This window comes from Musa acuminata, chromosome BXJ1-9, assembly GCF_036884655.1.
Source record: "Musa acuminata AAA Group cultivar baxijiao chromosome BXJ1-9, Cavendish_Baxijiao_AAA, whole genome shotgun sequence".
Taxonomy (NCBI): domain Eukaryota; kingdom Viridiplantae; phylum Streptophyta; class Magnoliopsida; order Zingiberales; family Musaceae; genus Musa; species Musa acuminata.
The window spans coordinates 3,833,892-3,859,927 of NC_088335.1; the positions used below are offsets into that span (position 1 = coordinate 3,833,892).

General features: G+C 40.9%; 3 protein-coding genes across 4 annotated transcripts; 1 reads left to right on the plus strand and 2 right to left on the minus strand.

The window, feature by feature from the left end:
* Positions 1–565: 565 nt before the first annotated feature.
* Positions 566–7,487, minus strand: LOC135592568 (probable histone acetyltransferase type B catalytic subunit). The gene is made up of 10 exons (XM_065082098.1): positions 7,269–7,487; positions 6,179–6,220; positions 4,242–4,351; positions 3,206–3,274; positions 2,808–2,846; positions 2,647–2,720; positions 2,443–2,542; positions 2,032–2,113; positions 1,783–1,943; positions 566–1,428 (listed from the first exon to the last, which is right to left on the minus strand). The coding sequence occupies exons 1-10, from the start codon at positions 7,342–7,344 to the stop codon at positions 772–774; spliced, it is 1,410 nt and encodes a 469-aa protein (XP_064938170.1). The 5' UTR covers positions 7,345–7,487; the 3' UTR covers positions 566–771.
* Positions 7,488–15,153: 7,666 nt separating this feature from the next.
* Positions 15,154–17,465, plus strand: LOC103997060 (uncharacterized). The gene is made up of 2 exons (XM_009418192.3): positions 15,154–15,906; positions 16,488–17,465. Exons 1-2 carry the CDS (start codon positions 15,257–15,259, stop codon positions 17,164–17,166), a joined length of 1,329 nt encoding a protein of 442 aa, XP_009416467.2. The 5' UTR covers positions 15,154–15,256; the 3' UTR covers positions 17,167–17,465.
* A 630-nt stretch (positions 17,466–18,095) lies between these two features.
* Positions 18,096–25,201, minus strand: LOC103997061 (probable glutamate carboxypeptidase LAMP1). 2 transcript variants are annotated; one of them, XM_009418193.3, is made up of 12 exons: positions 24,093–25,194; positions 23,932–23,999; positions 22,771–22,852; positions 21,421–21,513; positions 21,154–21,306; positions 20,807–20,875; positions 20,477–20,564; positions 19,853–19,936; positions 19,157–19,245; positions 18,744–18,860; positions 18,530–18,670; positions 18,096–18,437 (listed from the first exon to the last, which is right to left on the minus strand). In XM_009418193.3, the coding sequence occupies exons 1-12, from the start codon at positions 25,104–25,106 to the stop codon at positions 18,255–18,257; spliced, it is 2,181 nt and encodes a 726-aa protein (XP_009416468.2). In that variant the 5' UTR covers positions 25,107–25,194; the 3' UTR covers positions 18,096–18,254. The 2 variants fall into 2 exon arrangements, with proteins under 2 accessions (XP_009416468.2, XP_018673962.2); XM_018818417.2 differs by lacking the exon at positions 18,096–18,437 and adding an exon at positions 18,968–19,082 and having other exon boundaries at positions 18,533–18,670; positions 24,093–25,201.
* Positions 25,202–26,036: the final 835 nt, after the last annotated feature.

A 26,036-nucleotide genomic window follows, 5' to 3' on the forward strand; every position in this document is an offset into this window, starting at 1 on the left:
TGTATAACAAGCAGACTTCGGCATTCCCAGTTTCATCACAGCCATTGCCACAGTCGAACCTCCCAAATCCAATACATCGCCATGCAAGGAAGCAGAGAAACTTTACCAAACAAGATCAGCATTCGCAATCGAGAACTACAAGTTAACAATGACTCTTCCTGTAAGCCATGGAAGGCTGAGAAAATGAAAGCTGCCGTGACCACATGCCTTGGCAAGAATATCCAATTCACAGAGAACTATTTATTATATTTGCATGAAATGACTTCAGCTGAATGTGCTCCATAGAGCCGAAGACACCCTATCATCTTTCCTGATCCAATAAAGTTGCATAGTCAACATATTTTTTGTTAGAGAACTGAAAATTATGAAGCACAAACAGTAGACTCAGCTAAAAGTGCCAATATCCAGAGCTTGATGACAGGATTACCCAAATTATTTAATTGCAGCATTAGATCGACTGGCATCTAACACCAGCTGAAACATCCATGAAAGGTTAACTTCTCACTGTGATCATATTGTAATAGAGCTAAGCAAGACTTAATATGCAGCTGATTGATTCGGCAAATGTTCCACCAAACATCAAAATTCCAAGTTTTAATAAATATGGCAATTAAGATCATGCATTCAGCTCATAAACAGGTCCAGACACTACATCAAACATGACTCTTGAGTTGAAAAAAAAAATGATGTAACAATTTACAATCAAGTTTATGCTAAGTTAACGCCCTTTTGCACTAGCACTCGATAAGCAAGCTTTAACCCCCACACTACTTAATTTCTCGGAATTGCAGAAACCTTGTTAGTGATCTTAACAATATCTTCCAATCGCTTCTTGACCAACTCATTTAACTGCTCATCTTGTGTTGATTGGCTTCCCCCTGGATTGCCATCAATACCATCTGGTTCTCCACCATTTTGCGACCAGCATACAACAAATGTCATGTCATGGTCATAGTCATTTGGCACCTCGACAAGATGTTTCCTACTGTCCACGGCATCTTTATCAACTATGTCACTTTTAACACGATCTGAAACCCAGGCTCTGAAGTTTTCAGTACACTTGCTGTTCTCTTGATTGAGGTTTAGATAGATGAGGACCTCCCAGCATCTAAGGAACTGTTTCTTGTTGATCTTTAGCTTCTGTCGTGCAATTTCCATCACACTTGCCGGTGGGCAGGAGCTTGACCTGCAAATCCGCTTTGATAGGTTCCCTTCCTTCAAGCATGAAACAACTGAATTAATGGCTGGCTTTATCGGCTGAAAGCACAGCAAGCGCTTGGTGTCAATGCAAGCACGAAGATACTGAAGGTAGTCTGAAGGCTCTTCAGCAGTCACATCATATATGTTTTCAGATACTGCAACAGAATACACAGACTCTAAGAGATGGCGTCCATGGCCTTGACCCTGGTAAGGGGGCAATACTAAGATCTGGAAACAGAACAAACACAATGAATCAGAAAATCATCCCGAAACTAGCAGGTAGACTACTGTAATATTGTAGCTAAAAGATAGATGGCCAGCTGTTTCTACAATGCCACACTTCAATCTCACAGCAACACTTTCAGGAAGCATCAACACTCTTTGGTATATAAATTGGTGGACAAGTCTAAGGTGGCTGTTCCTAGTGCAGCATGAATGATATAGTACATAGAATTTCCAACAATGGGTATATCTGGTATCTATTCTTTTATAACAATGGCAAAGCTTATAGATATAACAAGGCAGTATAGTTCCAAAAGCCCCAAAAATATGGAACTACAACCAGAGAATATTGAATTAAACCTGGCCAATCCGTAAACGTGTACTGTCTGGGTAATGAAAGAAGCGATAAACAGTGGCAAAACCAAGCACATTGGTTATACAATCACCCAGAGGATCTTGGACCTTCTTCACAACCAAAAAGATTTCCCATCTTGGATCAGTTACATCGATTGGACTGCCACCTAACAATTGGCACAACATATGAGTACCGAAATTTGATAAGAGTCATAAATGGAAGATTTTATTAGATAACATTCACACAAGAGGTACCATCAACAAGAAGCAGTACAAGAGGAACCAGTCGACTATAAAGTAAACAAACAGGCTCACTGTCCTGTTTCATCCGGATAACCTGATACAAAGAGAAAGAAATTACAGATCATATGTAAAATCTCTAGAAATTTGAAAAAAGAATATTTTGATTTATGTTGATGCTGGAGAACAGCAAGAAAAACAAAAGGCAAATATGCGTTGTTTGAACTTCCGCAAGTAAGTCATAAGGCAAATGTTAGAATCCTTTTTCTAGCATCTCAAATAAAAATACTGCATTTTAAAGTACATTTCAGACAGGTGACATGGAACATTAGCGTATAGATTAAATGTTAATCAGCAGATGTTTTAAAATAAGTTCAGATCTTGTAAGATTACAGTGACCAAGTTATAAATGCAATGCAATAGTACCTCAATCATTGAACCATCAGCTTCAGAATTTGAATTAGATGCATGATCATCCTCCTCTGAGGTTTTACAAGGAACAACTGCACCATCGGATACGATATTTCTGATATCCAGAAGAACACAGATAATAAATAGAAGAACAATGCTACAAAATTTATTTGAAGTTGGAAGAAAGAAAGCTATTGAGAAATTTGATTGAATTCAAACCTAATGAAATTACGCTCTGTTGAAAATGTTTGAAGAAATTGTTCTTTCTCAGTCAATAATTCACCAAATATATCCTACAGAAAGAGTAAACATCCATCATGTTAAAAAAAGTAGAATTCAGAGAAGAACAAAAAATTGTCATGCAAGTAAACCTGAATTACCTGAAGAGCTGGCTCAAGATCAGTGATCCCTTTTCCACCCTGAAACAATTTACAGTATCTAGTTTCAGATGACTTAGAAAGACGATAGAGATAACAAAGGAGTACTCAAATTGAAATATCAGTGACTGTGATTTTGCATCAGTCAAAACAACACAAAACGAAAGAGTAATATTTTGAGCTTCTTTTATGAAAGTTAATAAAACACTGACAAGTAATCCAGTAATCATAAAAAGTATATTATCACAACAAGCAACAATATTTCAAGAATTTCGTTTTTAGAAAGTTTAGACCCACATCTGACACGTTCTCAGAGCTCCAGATAAACATTCTCAGAGTAAGCATAATGCCTCAAATATGCCATGGTTTACAGTGATTGCAATTTAGGTGATGACACTTACGTCGCTGGTGCTCTCAAATGTAATCTCAGAGTAAGCATGAAATGACACTGTACTCAACCAAATGTTAACCTGCACTGAGATGGACTACTGTTAGATTTGCATATTAATAAAATAAAAGAGAAAACATAATTTCAGTAACAGATGCCATTTACATTAGGATGCATTGCAATTTGGTTAGGGAGTAAAATAAAACTTTATTAGAGCTACTAGTAACATTGGATTGCTAAATCAGTACTTTCAGGTTTCATAAATCTTTTTCTACAAGAAAAAGATAAAGTCAAAACATACCAACTACTTTGTTAAACCTAAACTTTTGAGATGTCATCATTATTTTTCCAACAGATCATAAGAGAAGCAATAATTAAGCAAGAAAAATTTCCTGAAAAAAGTTAATTGACATAATTGCATCGAACAACCATATATAGAGGAACAACATTGGTAGAAATCTGCAAATTCATTCTCGTTATAAAAGAAAAGCAGAAGAAACATTGGCAGAAATCTTTTACACGTGTTCTTTTCATCAATGTGTATGTCCACAGATCTTCCTACATTATCCCCATAATTTCAACACAGATGATAAACAAATTGAATGATGGTAGCACTTAATTGTAGATGTAAGTGCATAGATAGAAACCATCAAAAGATTTCTGAAACACAAAACGTCAGCATTAGTGAAATAGCTCAAATTGGCCATTAACTTAATAAACAGGAACCATAAAATATTTAAACATCTGACTTAGCATTATAAATTTGTTGTTCATATTAAAGGAAAAATTTATTCATTACCATAATAAGCTGTAGTGGCAAAAAAAAATCATAGCACCATTAAACAATACCAAGTAAATTGGAAAGCTTATCAGTTTGACATGTCTGCATTAGGGATAACACTGAGATTTCAGACCATTTTAAAACTGTGGCTTATCTTAGCAACTTGTTTAAATGGCAACAAGTAAATCGGCATCCTTATGTATTTTTGACAGGTCTAAATATTAGGTATAACACTAAGAATTAAAAGCATTTTGAAACTATGGCTTACCCTTAAGCCTTTATAGCCGTATATCTTCCCATCTTCACCAAAAAACTGATTAAGGTCAACTGGATTGATACAAAAACTGTTTGTTGATCCCACTTCATCTCCACTTTTTACTGCAGTCAAACAAATACATGAACATAACATATGAAGGTAGTAGCAAATTAAAAAAATAATAGTAAACAAGCAAATCTTCAAAGAGCAAAAGTAATAAAGCATCCAAGAACATAATTAAGTGTCATACACAGGCAATGTCAGTCTTTTTGCTATGATCCTAGGGTACCAACTTTCTTCGTACCAGTTGAAGTACCCAAAGCTTTTTTGCAGTCTACTGGAATATATTATGTAGATAGGCACCCTCCAATCTTGGAACACTTCCTGCCAATTTGGTGATTTCCAAAATACTCATCTTCCTTACTTTTGTCTTGCTGACTTCCTTAGCTTTACAATATCAAGAAAATTGATGAATGAAGAAAGTTTATTTTGGAACGAAGAGAATTTTACATGGCTGTCAGTCTCTTGTTAACTAGAGAGCGGACCGTAAACCTAAAAAGGATGATCACTTGGGTGGTGAGGATCTCCAAGACAGAGACATGCACTCAATAGCAATAGAGATTCACACAACATGTTGTCATAAGGCAACTTATGACATTTGCAAAAAAACACCGTAAGTTCTTAAATTTAGGTTGATTATCTACCTACCCAGTACCCAATAACAAATATCAAACATCACAGGGAAACAAATTTGAAAGCTATGTTTCCAATGCAGTTGGCATTTTTTTACCATGGATAACTGACTATAGAACTTCACCATTAACTTAAAACCAGAACTAAAGGCAATGTTGAAAAGGAACAGAGATCCTATCACGATGTGCACAATTATATGTTATATATTTCTCTAGCCTTGTGTGCATAATATCTAGCATTTCAACGTCTCCACCAGCACTGGCTGCAGTCAAGCCAAAAGTTCTGATGCCTGCTAGTTTTTATCATTAAAGAGGCTCCACAATGTTCAAAGATCCTGTGATGATATGCATGAGAAACTTTTACTTCAAAGACAGCAAGCACCAGCACAAAGTCAAAACTCCAAAACTCTGAGCTCAGGACATCTTAGTGCCTCATTACACTACAAGATGCAAAAAACAAAAAAAAAAAATCTTTATGCCTGGAAACATATATTGGTCTAGGTTACGACTTATAAGAAATCCAACAGTGACTTTACCCGATCCTCAATGTCACATTCATGAAAATTGAGGGTCATTTTGTTGACAATCAAACATGCTAAGATTCATTTCAACAACCAAACAAGAAAATGGTGCTAGGAAATTAAAATCTTGATCTAATACGACAAATATCATCTTTAAGCCTAGCTCACCTGGGAGGTATCTCTGATTTTAAATAACTGTATTGTGTTTTCCAATTCCCCATGGGACTAAATAAATGCTTGCCTCAATCTTCTGCAGCATTTTTTATGTTTTAATGGTTCATAAACAAAACAAATTACTGCTAGCTGATCTTATTCTATACCATCCTCCATGGGCTTTGTGGGGTTTATATAAATTAAATGAATCGTGCATCGGACAGTGATCTTGGTTGACCTTTCAATAGGCACTGTGCCTAAGCATCAGGAAAACAAAAGAAAAACGTCATACAGCACAGATTCCAAATATGGGGTTCATGTACATCGTTTTCCAATTACCAATAGAGAAAAGGCAGATATGTCAACATTTTCTCTTGTTATGCTTATTGTTAACTGATTACAAAAAGTAACCATGCAGAAAAAACAGCATTTAAACAACCATTCAATAGATTGACTTTAAAAACCAGGACATCATTATAATTACATACCTAAGAGGGACATCTGACAATCTCCAGAAAAATTATTTCTGGTCTGACAACAAAAGACTGCAGATAGAAAACAAGGAACAAAATAGAACTCTTACCAAGAAAAACTTTAATGCACTCGCTTGCCTCAACTCCAGTATCTGTAGTGTAATAAAAAAAGTTATGAAATGGCTTCATAGGAGCTTTCAGATAGTATCCATGAGAGTGCAGTTCAATAGTTGGCATGAAACATCAAATTTATTTATCTTCTGGGCAAGTTTTATAGATGTCAAGCAAACTGAAGATAAAAAAAGATAATAGCCATAACAAGAGTAATCTACTCTTATAAGCAAAAAAAAAAGCTACTGGTGTGCCTCATGTGTTTCTTTTGCTGCTTGATCAAGAATGTCACTCCATATTATAGAAGAAATTGTTCACTGATGACAGCATCATCTATAAATCATCTAAACAGTCATATGCATGCTATGTTTGGCATAAGAAATTCTCAAATCCTTGGTGTGTTTGATCCTAACAGTCTTTCAGAACCTTGAGTGTTGGTGCAATTGCAGACAAGGAGAACACGATCTTCTGTTAGGTCATTTTGGGATAAGTTTTAAGCACCTTGTTTGTATCCCACCTGGTCAAAACTTCAATTAAAAAAGGAAATTTTACCAAAATGTTGCATCATGTAAAATGAATATTGTAAAAAAAAACTTGGCCTATTCCATAAGCAATTCAGCTTACACAAAGCAGCCACAATTAAGATGAACCAAGTCACGCGCAAAAAGAAAAGGACACAAAAAGAGAGACAAGAAAATAAAAGTAGGCCTTTTTCAAGAAAGGGTAAGGGCCTTAACTAAGCAAGACCAGAGTTTAAAGCATCAAACGGAAAAAGGCCGGAAATTTGATGTCCAAGAGCATTTCCGCCACCTGAATCATACAGAAATCCCCACCTATCTAGATCAAGATGACAACAAAGAAAAGATACGATAACCCCCCAAAAAATGAGGACTTATCCAAGAAATCCAGAAAAATAAGGTGAAACCGCTACATCTTTGCAAAATAAAAAAGGACGTGAAAAAACTTCAAGCGGTATACAGACTTCTATACGACACACGAAAAGAAATAAAGGAAAGCTAGAAGATGGCGCCAGATCTACAGGTGAAGCCGATTACAGAAAGTTAACGCAACCTCCGCCAGGTGAATTACCAATATTGGCGAAACCGACACGCCTCCGCTTCTTGGCTTCCGCCGAAATCTCGCCGCCCTTCTGTTTAAGCGCCATTCTTTTCCTCCCAGGGTCCTCGCAGGAAGGCAAATCCTAGATCAGCGCGGGGTTGAAGACGCTTGTGGGAGCTTTAAGCGATCACGAAGAAACCCTACGGAGGAGAGTGCGCCTAGGGTTCTCGGACTGACCCGAAAAAAAGAGGGGGGAAAGAGGAGAGAAGCGGGAAATTGGAGCAACGTTTTATATTCCAACGGTGCCCTCGAAGGTAGAATCCGGCCCACGAAGCGCGGCGCCTCACCGTACTGTTATCGTGTCGGATCCTACCGGGCCTTAGTGTTACGCTTCATCGTATTAGAAACTAATTGGATGCCACAGAGCAGTTTATTATATCAATCATTCTTCGAATGGGCCGAGCTTCCACCACGTCACCCTTAGATCCGGAACAGATGGTCCCTGATCAACCATCAGGTCTTTTCGATGGTCCACACGTATGACTCGCGCGTGCTTCTTTTTTATCGTACTCCAGCTATCTGAACCGTCGAATGATCTCTTTGATCGAAACTCTTCTTGTGATTATTGAAGGGGAGCGAGTTAATTAGAGTGTTCCAAGGAAGGGGCCTGGTTTGGGAGGGAACGGTGTTTTATGTGCCGCTTTGGCGGCTGCCGTTCTCGTCCTATGGCGCTGGACCCGTCTTGCCGCGTGAAGCGTGATATTTGTTCTCCTTTTCCCGACGTTCTCCCGAGGAATCGGCGGATTCGAGCACCGTAATTAGATTCCCTTCTGTCCGAGCTCCCGATCGAGGTACCTTTTGCTTGTATCGATTGAAATGGCAGTTTCGAATGCGGTATTTGTCCTGCCAGGACGTATTCGAAGGATGCTTTCCCCAATCGGCGTTCGATTTGAGCGATTGTAGAGCGTCTGTAGGGGATTGATACTTTGATACCTCAATCCGAGTGGAGTTGAGGAGGGACTCTAGTTTGGGTGCACGATGAGAATTAAGGAGTCGGAAGATGGAGGATCCGAGGATTCTGGCTGCAGGAGGTCGGATTCTTTTCTGTCCCTCACTTGTATACAATGTCGACGGAACAGGACGCAAGCTGAGTTCCGATTGTGGGATGAGATCGTCAGGTACCTCTTTTCTTTTCTTGAAATTGTATATAGCATCTTGATTTTGATTCACAGATTCATTACGCTGAGATAACTACAGTGGCCAAAATTTGGTTATCTTTGCACACGATCGGCAGTAATGAACCCGAAATGCTTAGCTCTGCTGGGTCATGCTGTGAGTTTTGGGCTTTTACATTTGAAGGATCCTAATATGCTGACCTTTTGAAACACAATGTAGGTTTGCTCTTTGAGTTTTCAGTTTACACTCTTGGGTGCTGTACCATCTCCAAATATGTCCCTCGTTTGCACCAGCTTGGAATTCGAGAAGTCATTAGTTCGAATGAACCATAAGAAACTTCGGCTCCATCAGACATACGGTAAAAATTGCCTATTCATCATATCTAGATATGGTAAAATATTTTATTTTTGGATGGTACAGTTCTCTTAAGGTTCATTCTTTTGTTCAGATATTTTCTTTTTTTTTCTTTTCTTTTTTGTCTGATATATATTTTATCATTCTAATCGTCCGAAAAATTCTGACTTTCATGTAAGTAGGACCACCACTATTAAGGACTTTTAGGACTAACATTAGAACTGAAAAAGTTATGCTGTTGCCAAAAGAAACCAAGATTTGCATTCACAAAACTATATTACAAACAATTCAATAATACCCAGAAGCCATTTGTCAAAGTTGAATCTTTTACCCATGTTTCACTGATTAATGCTCATAATTCAAAATCCAAAGCTATGCATGTTCTGGAGTAAGTTCTGCATCTGCAAGTGCATAATAAGAAATTTAATAGACTTGTTTTGGGAATTAACTGGTGTTAAGAAAATCCTGACACTATATCATGCTATCTCATTGAAGGTAAACTTTATTGAGTAATGCAGTAGGTTTATAAAACAAGTTATATGCTCGTTCTTTAAATTAAGACTTTCTATGAAGTGTTTTCATTCAAATGTGGCAAAACTCTTGTTTCCTCTTCTTTTCATTCAGGTTCATGGGGACAATCACCTATAAATTCCTACAGAGATTATCCTTTTGCTCCTTCACTTGTGGATATATGCCAAGCTGTTGATTTCATCAATGATAAGGATTTGTCTTGATCCCTATCTCCATTACAAGTAAATTCACATTGATAAAGGAGGGGGGGGTTGGTTCATGTCCTTAATTAAACATTAAATTTTCAATGCAGACTGTAGGATCACTACATGTTCAAGGTTTCTTTAGCATTTTGAAACTTTTGAAGTGTACAATATGTTATATTTTATGGCTCTTGCCAGATACATTCTAATAGCACAACCACCGTATTTCTTCAGTTCACATAAAGTGGTTTAGTTTTGGAAGAAGCTACTATTTCCTAATAGTGGTCAAATAAGAAAAGAAAATTATGAAGATGTGAAGTTTCCTATGGTTCCATCAAGATGACATTTAATTTATTTTTTCTGAAGTATGAAGTTAATGCATTTTTCAAGGTGATTTGGATGTTTGTTTCCATGGGTCTTGCAGTGCAACATGATCATCGAGAGGCTTGGCGATTGTCTAGTCGATCACGGTTCCTAAGTTTCATATTCGTATTGCAGCATTTTTTTCCCTCTTCCAGTTAGGTTTTCAATCACAAACATGAGCTTGTAACCGCCTTCCAGTGACCACTTTGTGCATCTAAATTGGAGTTATGTGAACACTACTATCTTGGGACTCTTTCTAGTCATCAGTTTATGACTGCATGACCTGCTTACAACAATTTTAAATCTCTTCCTGGAATTTGCATATCGATCTTGTTACATTAATCATGTGCCCGCATTGTTTTGCCTTTGGATAGAATGCCTGGTTGTTCTGCTGGGAACAGTAGTTGTGCTAGCTTTCTTGAGTGACACTGTTTCTGTTCTCCAACATGAGCCCTTCTTGATGGCCAGCCCAACTGCCCTCCTCAGTTCAAGCCCAATATTTACTCTGTTGTGCTTTTCTCGTCTGTGAGACTTGAGGGGCTAAGAACGGCTCCCCCGATTAAAGTATATACATGTATATGCTATTTATAATTCAATTAAACGCCATTAGGTAGAGGGTATCTGTGTTCATATACATATACATGTGTACATCTGCCAAAGCTGCTCAATGCTTAACTCTTTCATTGATACAGGATCTAGGAGGGCAGCATCACCTTTTACAAGCAAAGACTGTTTGTGGCCAGCTTATTGAAGTTGGAAGTTGAGTAAGGCTCATCCTCTATTTATGTATTACTTGGTCAAATTTTAGACTTTATCATTCTAAAATAACTTAGGGTTAATGTCGTAATGTTCCCGATCTGATTAGTTACATGGCAACAGGTCATGAGGTCCATCGTCCATCATCGGCATCAGGATCTTAAAGGCCCTAAAATGATTTCCACTTGCTGAGTCTTGTGGGCGTCGCCAATGATTTCACGAGCCATGGAACCAAGCACATGCACCATGGAGGGGACGTACGCTTGCACATGCCCTGCGCAGCCGCTTCTCCAGGAGACCAAAATCCACGTCCGTCGGCGCCACGGCAAGCAACAGGGAGACCTCCATCGGAAGCATGTGTATGATTGATTACCTGAGTGAAGCCAGGGGTTGGGGAGTTACATGTGCAAATGAGTTGGACGTCGGACGCACTCACATGGGATGCACCCGTGCCACCTTTTCTTGGACCACGGACAACACTAATTTATGTCATCTTCGGTCGGCCCAAGTGACATCGGATTCCATGGGGAGTGAGTTGAAAGGCATTGGACTGCGACTAGAAATTGCAACCAGTGGAAAGACTATGCATCTTTGTCAGAGAGCAGGGCAAGGGAACAGGGTCAGAGGATCGATCCTCCAGTTATTTTTGTCAGTCAGAAAGGTGGATCTCACGAGGGATTTCTTTGTCCTTTTCTTCACGTAAGAAGACATTTTCTTGATCAGGTCGACTCTCTTTAAGCAGAACACACAAGATATGGGATGAGCTTTGGATACAAGTGATGGTGCAAGTAGGAATCACTATGCAAAAAGGAATCCCATGATGCAGTAAGTTCTAAGACCTGGATAGCTGGTTGAAAGACAACATCAGTTGGTGCACATGCATGCAGTGTAAGGAAAGTATTCTTCAGACTTCAGAGTACATATGATGGTGGAGATGGAGAAGTAATGCTGACAGTACTGCTGTGGAGACACTAACTTGACTTGCAGCCAATTAGATGTATTATGAAAAGCTGTTATCTGGATAAATTGTGTCTAATCCTTTTCCTGATGTGATACTGTGTGTCCTCAGAAAGAACATATTCACATCAAACAGCTCATAGCTTCATGCTATGTCATGTATGGCGCATGCAGATCTGCATTTTGTCCTCAAGATTATTTTTCTAGATCAGAACATCCATAAGGCCAAGCCTTGCTTAAACTTGTTTGGATTAGATTCTAAAGCTTATTCATTTTGCAAGTGAAAACTCAACTTGTGCATCTTGTTGAACTTTTAGTAGATGCAAGTGTGCTGTAGTACTGCCATTTTGCTTCTACATTTACTCTCTATAAGTAAAAGAAGACATCAATAATCTTAAGGTTAAGAGGGTACAACCACCAAAACTTCTCACATACTACTGCTGCAATGATTGGCTTGAGAATTATTATCAAGAGTGAAAAGATATTTCCAGCGGATATTTTGGGTGGCATTCTGATAAGGAAAACTTGAGAAATATATATTGAGGAATAGTTGGAAGACAGAAAAAGTAGCAATAACATTATCTCAGCCAATCCTGTGAGATTACACATTAGGCACATTTTGATAACACGCCCAGAGTCAACAGCCACGACAGCACCAACGTGGAGCTTAAAAACCGATGTGGCGGACCACGTCGGTGCAAGGACTTAGCCGACTCAGCCATCCTCCCGCACGGTATAGGACCGTGCAAGATACGTTGTCGGGTACGAGGCCACCCCCGAAAAGCTCGGGACGATATTGTCAGGTAGAAAACTGTCCCAGAAAGCTTGGGATGGTACCGCTCAACATCGTTCCGTACAAGTCGATCGACATCCACACGAAAGATATGGGCTGGGCTGCCTAAGGGGTCGACGACAATTAACGAACTAAGTACAACCGACCCCTATGTGCTGGTATAAAAGATTACCACATAATCGACACATGGGGGGCTTGCTCATTCCATGGAACTCTCCTTTTTTTCACACTTAAGCTTTGGAGGGGTCGATTTAGAAAATCCCTCTCCCGACCTTGTCCCGTGTATAGGAACCTGACGACAAAGAAGCAGACCACTCGTTGAGGGTGAAAATTGCGCTCAAGAAGCGGAACTCGAACTCCACTCGACTCACGCTTGCTCTCGCCACTTGAGTGTCGATGATCACGACGTAAAAGTTCACCAACAATTGTCATCTACATTTTCATCTTATAAGACGGGATAGCACAAAAAAATCTACCACAATCTTTCTGTATTCCGATCTATAGACAGTATGAATGGCTGCAAACTCTTCGCTGGTCTCATCGTAGGAGGAACATGTCATCGACCAGTGTCAACTCATGCACTAAATTCATGTAAGAGAACGTGGATGGACGGCATCAAGATCCACGCTTGCCCCAATGAGATCCTAAAACCCATGCAAAGCATAACAAGATTACTCAATATATCCAATGTATAACCTAAAAGTTTTTTGTCAGTTCTCGCGGTTCTTCAGTAGTTCATGCACGCTGACACTGTGTGTTCAACAGAAACTTTCTTTTTTATCTTTACCGAGGTGTTCTCCAAAAGTAGTTTGCATTGAGGTTCCAATGCAGGACTCGAAGGAGAGAGAAGAGATGGTGTTTGCTATTCCACTCATCATATTTTACGAAGAGAGAGAGAGAGAGAGAGAGAGAGAGAGAGAGAGGAGGACAATAGTTGGATGGATGTATAATAATAATAATAATACTATAGTTTTTTCCTTAATGATGTGGCTTCCTATAAAATTCATCGACTCACAATGAATCCAGTGGACACAAATCGCCGTCAATTCTCCGTATCTGACCTCCTCTGCACCTACGAACACTACACGTGATGGGTCGGGAGTGGTAGCTCAGAGGAGGTCTGCAATCATCCGTCGGATCCCGTGACTCTCCATCCCATACACATCGTTGCTGCAGTCCCAACGCCACGCCAGGGAGACGAAGGAAAAGAAAGCGAGGAAGAAAGCCCCCGATGATGCCGTCTGCCATCTCACGCCGCCGCAATCCCCGTTAAGCAAAAGGGGAGGAGGAGGACACGAATGATGCCGGCGTGCGTTGTACTCCTCGATGGCGACGGCGGGGCAGCCGCGGCCTTTCCCTGTCCGGCTTCAATGAGGGCTGTGTCGTTATGTGGCGACGCTCACATGGAAAGGCGTCGAACACAGCCAGTTTCCAGCTGTGTTGGGGTCCCAAACACAGCATCTCTCACCCACCACATCCAGCCTTGCCTTATCTAATCCTCCCACCCTGTCATATTCCTACCTTTCCTCTTTCTCTCTCTCTCTCGCTCTCTTTTCTTTCTCATCCGTAAATTAGTCTTGTCATCAACATGATTGCTGGATAAACTGTCCACAACCGAGTCCACTCCGCTCTTTGTAATCCAATCATGGCATGAACTTTTACGGAGAAATAGTGAGCAACAGCCAGTGACATTAAAGCCATATGACCAGTGTTTCATGCACCATCTCACTGCCAGAACTTGGGAGATACAGTGCGGGTTGGTGGCAGCCCGTGGTGATGGTGATGGTGATTAGATCCCTCACCGATGACTGGATTGACCACTGGAATTTGACGGCCTTTCCAATCTCTGTTGAGGTTTCTCCAAACCTAAATTAGTCACGAGCTCGGTTGATATAAATAAAAATGTTAATTCAATCATATCTTGGGTTGATATAAAATTATCACGGAAAATATGCCTATATGGTAAGTGACACATACTATTTATATTACTATAATGACAATAATAAAATCGTTAGTATTATTCTACCTATTTAAGATAGATTCCATGAATCTTTTTATCATTATTAATTAAATAAAAAAATTAAAATTTTAATAATAGTTTTTAATAAATTTTTTCTATGTCTCTCTACCTTTCTTTGACGCATTAAATGATAATTTTCGTATTATATGTAAAATTTTAATTTTATAAAAAATTATGGTAAAGATATAACATTTTTAAAGAAAATTTTAAAACCAAACTAAAAAGAATTCAAATTAGAGTGAAATAACAATGATGAAAAAGGATAACCACTAAAGAAATTAAAAAAGGATAAATTAATAAAAATATTAAAATTATAAATTAAATTAAAGAAAAAAAGCATATGAGTTTTAACATTAATGCCAAAGGAAAAGAATTGCATTTTCATAAATTTCGGTACATTGATTTGACATTTTTATGTATTTTATGTAATCATGCCTTTTAATCTGCATAATAAGATATCATGAAAGTAGATTAATCCCATCATTGCGCATCTCAACAATTATAGCTGTCATGGGCGCGGCGCGGCAAGCGATCATTAGAACTCGACCAACTGCATGCTTCCGGTGGCCGTTCCAACGACCGACTGCCAGGGGCCCACCCTCGTCCACCGATCCGCGGGGCCCAGCGCACCTGAAAAGATCGCGACCATTGTTTTCCCGGACCTCCTCATCACCGACCCCACCTCGGCCCTTCAAATCTGGACCGCACGCTTGAGTGGGACCGACTGCCAATGAAGGGAAGTGATTGCAATATTCGAAATGGAGGACCGTCGGCTATATGATCCGAATAAAGAGAACAGACCTGCTTCTGACAGCGGCGAACTGCTCATGAAACGACGGGACTCCGACGCCGAGGGCAGTCAGAGTAGGAGAGGAAGGTGGAAGAGATGGATCCGTGTCCCTTCGTGCGGCTTATCATCGAATCCCTCGTGCTGAAACTGCCGGCCATATCGAAGCCGGCAGGGCCGGGCGTGCACCCCTCGACCACCCCCTGCTTCTGCTCTCTGCACCTCCAGGACTGCGCCTCCTCGCCCCACACCACCCCGCTCCCCGTCGCCGCCGATCCCAACTCGACGACCAACCTGATGGAGGCGCCCGTCCCCGCCGGCCCTCCCGCCTCGGTGGTCATCAGCCTCGACCAGCCCACGCTGCAGCGGCTCTCGGGCAAGCGGGCGAGCCTGGTGGTGTCGGTCTACATGGGCCGGACGGGGAGCACGTGCGGGTTCAGCTCGGGGCGGCTTCTGGGGCGGGTGCGGGTGGCGATGGACCTGGAGGTGGCGCCGACGAGGCCCACGGTGGCGCAGAACGGGTGGGTGAGCGTGGGCGCTGGGCGGTCGGCGGCAAGGCTTCACCTGGTGGTCCGGTCCGAGCCCGACCCCCGCTTCGTGTTCCAGTTCGGCGGCGAGCCGGAGTGCAGCCCGGTGGTGTATCAGATCCAGGGGAACTGCGGCGGCAACCGCAGCGGGTGTATTCGGCAGCCGGTCTTCAGTTGCCGCTTCACCGTCGACCGCCGGCGGAACTCCAGATCCATGTCCTCGTGAGTGGCATTACTTTTTCTCTCCTCTCTTTTTCTTCTCATATTTTAAATAAATATTTATTTACGGGGAATTATCCTCATAATAAAAAGGTAGGATTTGCAAATATTTAGTGGTTGATGGGGGAAAAGTTGAGACATACGCTTGATTTCTAATTCATCCCTCCGCACTGCATCTGCTGCTAGCTGTTGCCGAGACTTGGAACTCTGTCTTCCTAAATCAACCTTTGCTTGCTTGGTTAGAAAAGCTTTGATCATCGAGGGAAGGCTGTGTCATTTACTGCTTTTCTTTTACTTTTCAGAAAGAATAATAAGAACCATGCCTGGCTATCAATATCAAAATATAATCTTGTGTGTTTTCGCTTTTGTACTGCCTCAATATATGCTGTAAGATTCCATGAGATCGTTTGGTCTCCCTACGAGTTCTTTGGATGAGTGCCTGCAGATTAGAGATACAGTAGTATTGTGTGCGATGCTGCAGTCCCTCGTGCCGCTGTATATTAATGCTTTCAAGATCTGAATCTTTTAGCTACGCCTCTGGAGACTGACATGGTTTCATCCTGAACTGTGTGATGCACGCACAGATCGCTGGCATCTGATGGCTCCCGCAGCAATAGCATCAGAAGCTGGTTTAGTTCCTTTGGGGGAGAAAGGGACCACCAAAGAAGGGAGCAGCGCAAAGGCTGGACCGTGACGATACATGACCTGTCGGGCTCTCCGGTGGCTGCCGCGTCCATGGTGACGCCCTTCGTCCCGTCCCCCGGCTCCGACCGCGTCTCGAGGTCCAACCCCGGAGCGTGGCTCATCCTCCGGCCCATCGGTGGCTCAACCTCCGCCGCCACCAACTGGAAGCCATGGGGCCGCCTCGAGGCATGGCGAGAACGAGGGCCCGTCGACGCCCTGGGCTACCGGTTCGAGCTCGTGCCGGACACCGGACACATCGGCGGCGTGCCCATCGCCGAGTCCTCCCTCAGCGTCCGCAAAGGTGGCCAGTTCTGCATCGATCCCAGCGTGATCGGGGACATGGTGGCCGGCCAATGGCCGTTCGACGGAGGGTTCGTGATGGGATCCACGGTCGAAGGGGAGGGGAAGGCAAGCAAGCCGTCGGTGCAGGTGGGCGTGCAGCACGTCTCATGCATGGCCGACGTGGCCCTGTTCATAGCGCTATCTGCCGCTATTGATCTCAGCATGGATGCCTGTCAGCTGTTCTCACAGAAGCTAAGGAAGGAGCTGTGCCAGGACCAGCAAGATTACAGCCTTTGAGGACTTCATCGGAGTTGACTCTCGTCCTGTGAAGTGATGACCAGAGACTTGTTTTGATCACAGGGGGAGCAGCGTTGGCTTCTGCTTTACCCGTAATTCTTTCATTTGTTTATGGATGATACGTTCTTCTATGCTTCTTTTGGTGTTTGTGATGTTAAACGAGTGAAGTACATAATGCTCTGCAGCAGTCATTCATGCTCTTCGGTTTTGTCCATAATTAGAGACTATGCTCATGTTTTGAGCATGTTTTATGTTTTATGTTGCATCAGTGCTTTCTATGAATTATTTTCAGATTACAATCGTTTGAATTGCGTGCATTTTATATAGGGCAAATTCTAAAAAAAAAATATTCTAAATTTGAAAATTTTTTAGATAGCACATCAACTTTGAAAAAGTTTAACAATTTTTTTTTTTCAATGATAATTCTGTTGTCGACCATCGTTCTTCACTCGACCTATATAGGACCCATCTAACGACGAAGGCAAAGCAACTCCGTTGGACCAACGAAGGAGGCACGACCCCTCTGCGATCAATAACAAAAGCTATGAACAAGACTAGCGACCCCTCTGAGGCCATAAGGGACGACGATGGTCACAAAGGCTATGCCTCCATTGTAGGACTTAGTGGAGTCCAACAAAGACCACTACACCTTCATCGCTAGGTCCGACAAAGGGACCTGCTCAAACATAAGTGCGATTGGTAGAGGCGACAACAATAGATTTGATAAAGGTAAAAATAAAATGATCTTTTTTCATGATCGATGTTTTGTAAAAAAAATTCACTCAAGAAATGTTTTTTAATTCACCCTTATATATATATATATATATATATATATATATATATATATATATATATATATATATATATATATATATATATAACATCAGCATTACCACCGACAAGAAATGGATATTTTGCACATTGTTGAATGATCAGATCCAACTAAAGCACTGTAGTACTTAATTTCCACCGATCACTAGCATTAATTTTTGTGGCCTTTCTTGTCTTTCGTATTGGGCTATCAGATATAACTGGATTGAACATTTTCTTGGCATATATAGGAAATTATAGAATGACAACACGGGGATTCACGTGAATTTTCCATGAAGGACTAGGGATGCCTGGGTGACAACCCTGGCAACCCTCCACACTTCATGCTGCACAAAACGCCATGAATCTGAAGTGTTCAAACTCTTAGCCTTCTCGATCGCATCATCGATCCCAGGAAATGAATTTGATCCATAATCGTCATGCAATGAAGGTCCATAAATCTGTTGAACAGTCAAAAGTGTCGTTAGCGGAGTATAACATCGAGTTGTTTGCAAGGATAAGATCAGAGACGGGATTAAAAGCAGAAACATACCAAATGCTTGTACCATTCTCTGTGAAAGAGCCCCTCCCGATCTGTAAATGCCCGTTCGGCCATCATCAGCCTGTCATTGAGTTCTCGAACTTTCAGCAGATCCTTTCTGCGTCCTACTAATCCGACTTCCAGTTCTAGTGCCTAAAATTGTAATGCTTCAGTGTCGATGAACAATATCTTACTTTAATTATCTGCAACAAATCACTGGAGATACCTTTTTCTCTTTGTCTATATTAGTAGCTGCCTTCTCCAATTCCTCTATTGACCTGTACAATGGAGTGAAAGTAACAGGCATCCCCAATACCTTGTCTTCTAGTGTCTTTGTGCTTCCCTGTAATTGTAGAACACATTAGATTTCGGACCTACTTATTATGAATGAGAAAATATTTATCCACAGGGCCATGCAAAAGCTAATACATCATTTAATGATAATCATACAGGGATCAACAGAATCATATGTACTCATCAAGGCAGCACAGAACAAATAAAAGAAAGTTCCCCAGCAATCTTGTCGTGCTTCCTCATAAGTTTGGCATCCTCTGCATCCACTCACCTAAATTATATGTATACCATGATGCATGTGGATGTTTCCTAGTAATACAGTTCCTTGAAGAATTGAATATGTACCTGGAGCTCAAGAGCATAGGAAATGTAATTAAAAGGCAAGAACTCATCATCTGCAAGCCTCAAAGCAACAAGACCCCAGATGCTAGCCACTGCATGAGAAAGAAGAAATAATAGTATCCAAGAAGTTACTATTAGCTTAACTCAAAATATGACCGCATAAACAAGCTCTAGGTATAGGTATCGAGTTGCCAAAGCTATACAGTGTTTCGAAGATCAGTCACACAGTATAAGTGCTACGTTTTATAATTTATGCAGATGTTCCAATTTCCATCAGATGGAGGATGAGTACAAAATAAGACAAAACTATCATCATCCACAATTCTGCAAGGATAGACATTAGTTAACTTGCAGGATTGGCAGCTTCATGGTCCCCAGTGTACAACAGTTTAGCCTTCTGAAATCATTTAGGAAAGTACATTGATAGTAGAGTTTAATGTTTGATTGTAGTGCAATGGAGATTGAAAGTCAACCTCAATAAGATCGGTAGTCATTATATGAGCACCTAATCTGTTTGGACAGAATCCATTGGGATTATCACAGAAAATGACCGGTCTAAACAAGTATCCCAAAAGATACAAAGAAGGATGATGCTACTGCTATAGATTCCTTGCATTCGAGGCTAAGGCATCAAACACCTTACTTTCTATTTTTAACAACATGATATGTGCTAAAATAAATTGCATGTAGTAGCAGTACCTGCCACTTGTCTATGGAATAAAGGGTCTCCAAATTTCTGCATCCATACAAAATCATCATACAACGAATGGTAAACTGGGTATCCTGTAAAGAAAAACACAAATTCCTTAGATAAAATTAGAAAGAAGCCCCCAAAAAAGGTTGTTATTAGATAAAAGATCCAGCCCTTCTAAGACCGGGGATAATAAGTCATGCTATAAAATAAAATTAATAAGTATGAAATACGCCTAACACTTTAAAGAAAATGGGATCATGGGTTCAAAGTAGGAAAGAGCATCAAAGAGCCCAGGGAAAAAAAGAATAACTAAATAAGACATTTAGTGTTCTCACAAAACCAAATATCTTACTGAGATGTGTGCAAACTATGCTAATGAAGCATTCAGCCCCTTCCACATCCCCCTTCTACCTACCCACAGTATAAAAAAAAGAAAGAACAACAGCAACATATCTGCCAAAACTAGACACAAGGGAAAAGAAAATAATGTTTTCTAAGTAGGCATGCATATATTGGTATATTGAGAAATATCTTCTACAACTATTTGGTTTAAGCAAACTAGAAAACTCAGTAAGTGCAAAGGAAGTAATAGCACAAAAGAACTTTGGCATCAAAGGAGATGAGAATACCTCCTCCAAAAAACAAGTCTACAGAAGGAACTCCAACATGTTGGACGAATGCTGCAAAGTCTGTTCCTCTACCACCTAATCTCCCAATCTTCATGAAAATTCAGCGGTCACTCATTTGGCCAATAATTTCATGCTTAACCATTCAAGCTGAGGTGGGAAAAAGCTATCATACACCAAATCCATCATTATCCAGGCAAAAATCAGAACATCCTACTTTCCTCAAGGTACAAGTGGAAAACAAGAAATAGTTTGGAACAAGAGTAACTTTTACAATATAATATTACTTTTCGGTTGAAATGTTTAAATTATATAGAAAACTTAGCAACTTACGAGCTTAGAATCATTGGAGTTAACCCATGAATCATATACCATCTGAGAGAAATTATCTGGGTCTTGAACCTATACAAGAGGTTAACAAGTGAAAACGATCAGGAAAGTAATGATATTTTACATGAATAGTTGATAAATAAATGCAAGTAATCTGTAATCTTTTTTCATACCCTTTCACTTTCCAGGCCTACAATTTTCTGTATCTTGTTAATAGAACTGCCACTCAATAGTATCCAAATGAGGTTATTCTTACATCTAGTATTCTATATCCAGCTTTCTTTTTGTGGTCCATTACTGCTATAGTTGAATCTTGCTGCAGTAGATTTAATGAAAGGACAGTCAGAAACCTTTTTAGTTGCTTGTTTAATTATTTCATCAAGCTGCGGTGTTGTAGATGCATGGAATCCAGGACCTCCGGCTGCACAGTCAACATTCAAATAAGCAATAGCTCTTGAAGCTAGCATTTCCTTGTTCTCTTCAACCCATTCTGTTGATCCAATCTGCAATAGTATGGATTTGAGGAATATAAAATTGCACATTGCACACAAAGAAACAGACAGAGTGGTAAATATATAGATTTAGAGAGAGAGCGAGCGAGAAAGAGAGAGACCAACCAAGCCATACTCTTCTGCATCCCAATTACAAAAGACAATGGTCCGCCGAGGTCTCCATCCTCTCTTTCGTAGCTTCCCCAGCCTCTGAGCAATCTATGAATTAACTAAGAAGTACTTATGGTGAGGAATAACATCATCAAGCAACCAACAAGAAAAAAAAAAACTTGATATATAGCCAAAGAAAAACGAAAACGTAACCAGAAAATCACTTGAATATCCTGAACGCGATGAAAGTTAAGAATTAGCTGTAAAAAGGAACTGCCTGTAGATTTAGGTTTAAGTCGAGCTAACCTTTGGACCTTTTGGGTCCAAACATATTAGTATCACTAAGCCTTCTATTTATTAAGACCTCAGATGACCGACGACTAAGTACAGACATCCAACTTGCAAATTCATATTCTCTTTATCTTCTAGACATCTGGGGGATATTTTAAAATGTGTAGATCTTGACATCTTGTTTTAACAATTTCATAATTGGCTATTCCATAACCAACTGAGGGAAAAGATGATCAGTTGATGAATACCCATAATTAACAAATTAACTAAGAACATATCTCCTTCAAGAAGAATCCTACCAGGTATCAAATCGCAAATAAACCTCATGCCAATTTGAAAGAAACTCATCAACAGATCATGAAAAGGACTTCACATAAAATGAATACGAAGGTACACTAGATTTAACTTCTAGTGCTTGCTACTTTAGAACATAAAATTAAAACTCAACAATTTCAAGTTTTACAAATATAAGAAAATCACAGTTGCCAGGAGAGGTACGGACCTATATTTGAAGTCCTTTATCTAATTAATGCATTTGGGCTAAGGTATCTGTATACCAAGTGAACAGGATCTTGGACCAAAATAAAGCCAGAATGGATGGAGTTGTAAGTGATGCAACAGTCAGTGAGATTCTCTAACTTTATGTCAAATAAAACATCATGCAGGTAAATTATGACTTAACTGTAAAACCAACCTCATGGCTTTATCTTTTCATTTTTCTTATTAGAGGCCCTAGAGAGAAATTCCACACAACAATGATACTCGCAGCCTCTAGAGAAGCAAAGAGTTCCTTTATCCAAGATTTTTTTTCTCATAAATCCACACTGCAGGGTCACATCCATAACACATGAGATGCAAAAACTACTTGGTGAACTGAAGGCACTAACTAATATAGTGAACTGAATTGAATGGAGACTTCCACCCTCCTATGTGATTATTATATATGATTGCGATAAAGACTCCATCAAGTCTCACATCTATAATTTAGCTTAATAACCAGGGCAACTATACCTTAGAAGACAATTTAATCAAATTAAAAGTTGCATTTATTAAACCATGTAGATCCAGAAGTACCTCGAGTAAAGCTGCAGTTCCGCTGTTTGGATCGACTGCTCCAAATGTCCATGCATCTCGATGATTACCAAGAATGACATACCTGTAGACAAAACTTGATTGCAGTCCAACTACACCAGAAAGCATGAACTTGAACAGAATTTTGTTACCCATTTATTAATTTATCACAAGAATCAAACAGTGCCATTGGCAGAACAACAAAAGAAATAAAGGGTAAGATATACAGCATCAGGCATAGTCACTTATGTTAGTCAAAATAGCAGTACTCTTCAAACATTTACTGCTTATATTTCATGACAAATGCGGCAACTGGCAAATGTCTATATGTTACAACAGCAAAAATATTCTCCAAGCACACAGTTAGCAGCATGGTAATAACAAGAATCTAAACATGCATTCTGTCATATCAAACTGCTATGATGTACAATAAGAGTTCCATTCTGAAGGCTAGACTTCTAAAGATAGGTTTAGCGGATCAATTTCAGGAATGAGCCAGGATATGCTCACAACCACTGTGACTATGCTCAAAGCCACAGCCACACAGAACAAGAAAATTAAACATGAAAACAGAAAAAAAATAAGGGAAAATTTCTTCACAATCACTGGAGCCTCCTTCCTGTTATTTTGTTATTCACTTGAATGAAATCATGACATGCAGAGCAGTCTCATCCACTTTCAGTTTCAGTGCTCCAAAATATACCAATACCTGTGTTAGTTCTGAAGAAAATTGAACTTGAACAAGCAACAAGTGGAGCTACTTCTTCAACATTGTATAATCATAAAATGTACATAAGCAAGGAAAACTAACAATCAAGCTAGATGATTAATAGTCACACCAGAATCATAGCAGACATGTGTAATGAGTCCTGGATAATTTCTTTTCAAAGGAATTTAAAGTGATTAATTATAAAGTACACCAAGTACAATTCATGACTTTGGACTTCAGAATTTTCTGTGGCTCAGTTCATCCAGTCATATAGAATGGAACTAAGTGCTTTCAGGCAAAGAAAAATTTCAACAAAAAGAAATATTTGCTTTGCAGAAAACAAAACAATTGGTCTAGATTTACTCTTAAATGCAATGTGGTAAACTATACTATATTGAAGTCTTTTTTTCTAAAAGTAAAGTTCCGCTATGTATGCTGTTAAAGACAAAACATACCGGTCGGGCTCGTCTTCCCCTTCGATCATAGCACAGACGTTCTCTATTGTTGCCAGTGTTTCATTGCCCTGCAGAGACAGCCATACGAGGCCAAGGGAAGACAAAAGGAATCATATGGTTTCAATCAACATCATGGCAACAATCATAGCATGGATACTCACAATGTACGTCAGGTTGAGGAACCCGGGACCAGGACCAAGCCGGTAAACGGGAGCCCCTTCGCCTCCCTGCCAATCATGAGGTGCCGCCTGTCCCCCGATGGACCTCTGTATCGCCTCGCCGTCCCTCGCAGAGACCGGTAGCGATGGAATCCCCGGCGTCATACCACTCGTCGCCACCTCTGCCGCGCTCAGCCGCTCACAACCCGCAGAGCTTGGCCATCCCGGCGTCGTCGGATCCCCGATTCCCCGGTACGTGCTTCCCGCCTGGACACCACTCGGCGGCATCCCCGGTCCATCCGGGAACCAGCGATCGCCGCTGTAATCCTTGGAATCGGTGTACACCACCGCGGCGGCTGCCCCAACGGCGGCCGCGTTCCTTACGATTTCCCCCCGGTATATCTTCCCGTACCTCGCTAGAACCACCGCCCCGGTGACGTTCACCCCCATCGCCCTGAGGTTGGCGAAGTCCTCCACGCGACCGTAGTTGGCGTAGACGGCAGGGCCAGCGGCGGAGCCGGAGCGAGCGTAGGCGTGGAAGGCGGGGAGCGCCTCGGCGGCGGCATCAGCGAAGGGGACCCCAGGGTAAATCTCCTGTACGAGGTGGAAGGCGGTGGCGGGGACGGACGAGGGCGGCGGTGAAGGGGAGAGAGCGAGGGAGCGGAGGACGGGGTAAGAGAGGAGGACGTCGTAGGAGGCGACGTGGGCGGGGAAGGAGGCGGCGGAGAGTGCGGAGCGGACATAGGAGGCGGCATCGGCGTTGGCCGGAGTGCCGGCGACGTGGGGGCTGCGGGTGAGTGCGAGGAGGTGGCGGGCGGCGGTGGCGTTGTCGCCGAGGGAGAGGAAGAGGGAGTGGTAGGTGGCTTTGGAGGGAGGGGAAGCGGTAAGGCCGAGGAGTAGGAGGAGGATAAGGAGGACGCCGGCGACGAGTAGGCGGGCGGAGGGAGCGCCGGTGGCGGTGCGATCGAGGAGGGGAGTCTTCTCGAGGGATGACGTGTCCATCATCCGTGTTTCCATTTCAACCTTAATTTTGCGTTGATTTAGTGGTTCATCGAGCAGAGTGTCAGAGGCAGAGACGATGAAGAGAGAGAGAGAGGGAGGAGAGGTGTTTGTTCCTAATAATATACAGACACGACGTAACGTGACATGACAAATATTGGTCAAACAGTGATGAGAGTGACGGGAAGCATGTCAACTTAAGTAAGCTAAAACCCTCCCTCCCTTATTATTACTGTTGTTATTATTATCTTGACGCTTGTATCGACTCATATACAACGTATTTACGCCCTGTGCCATCTCGGTATGCTATGTGCTACCTATCATGGATCATAATTATCAATAAATAGTATAAATATTTAAAATATGGAATCCATTAAGTATTTCTAAAATTGCATCATCACCGAGTATGATTTTTTGTGCATCATTCTATTGTAAGGATACTGTCATAATATTTTCGCTAATGAAAAATCATGGTTGGTGTGCACAATCTTTTATTTATGTACATATATATAATAAAAAATACATAAAGTAGATAATTCTTTTATTAATGTGCTAATAGGAATATAGTTTCGTGTATTAGACCAATATCAATGTATTAATATATATATGTATTTATGTTGTTAATAGGAAGGAGAAAGAGAAGATGGAGGGTGAGAAGGAAGTAGAAAGATAAAAAGGGGGAAGAAAAAGGAAAATAAAGAAGAGATGATAGAGAAAAAGGATGAATATGAAAGAGAAGGAAGATAAGAAAGCATTCTCATTCTCATCGAGGAGGAGGAAAAGGAGCGCATAACAAATAAGAAGGATTTGTATTAAGGGAGAAGAGAGGTTGCAAACACGAGTATTAAAGTATGGTTTTTGATCTTCTCAAAGACTTGAATTAGATCACATGATTTGGACGAAACCCTTATTGAGATGTTTTCGGTGTCGTAAGGAAACAGTAACATA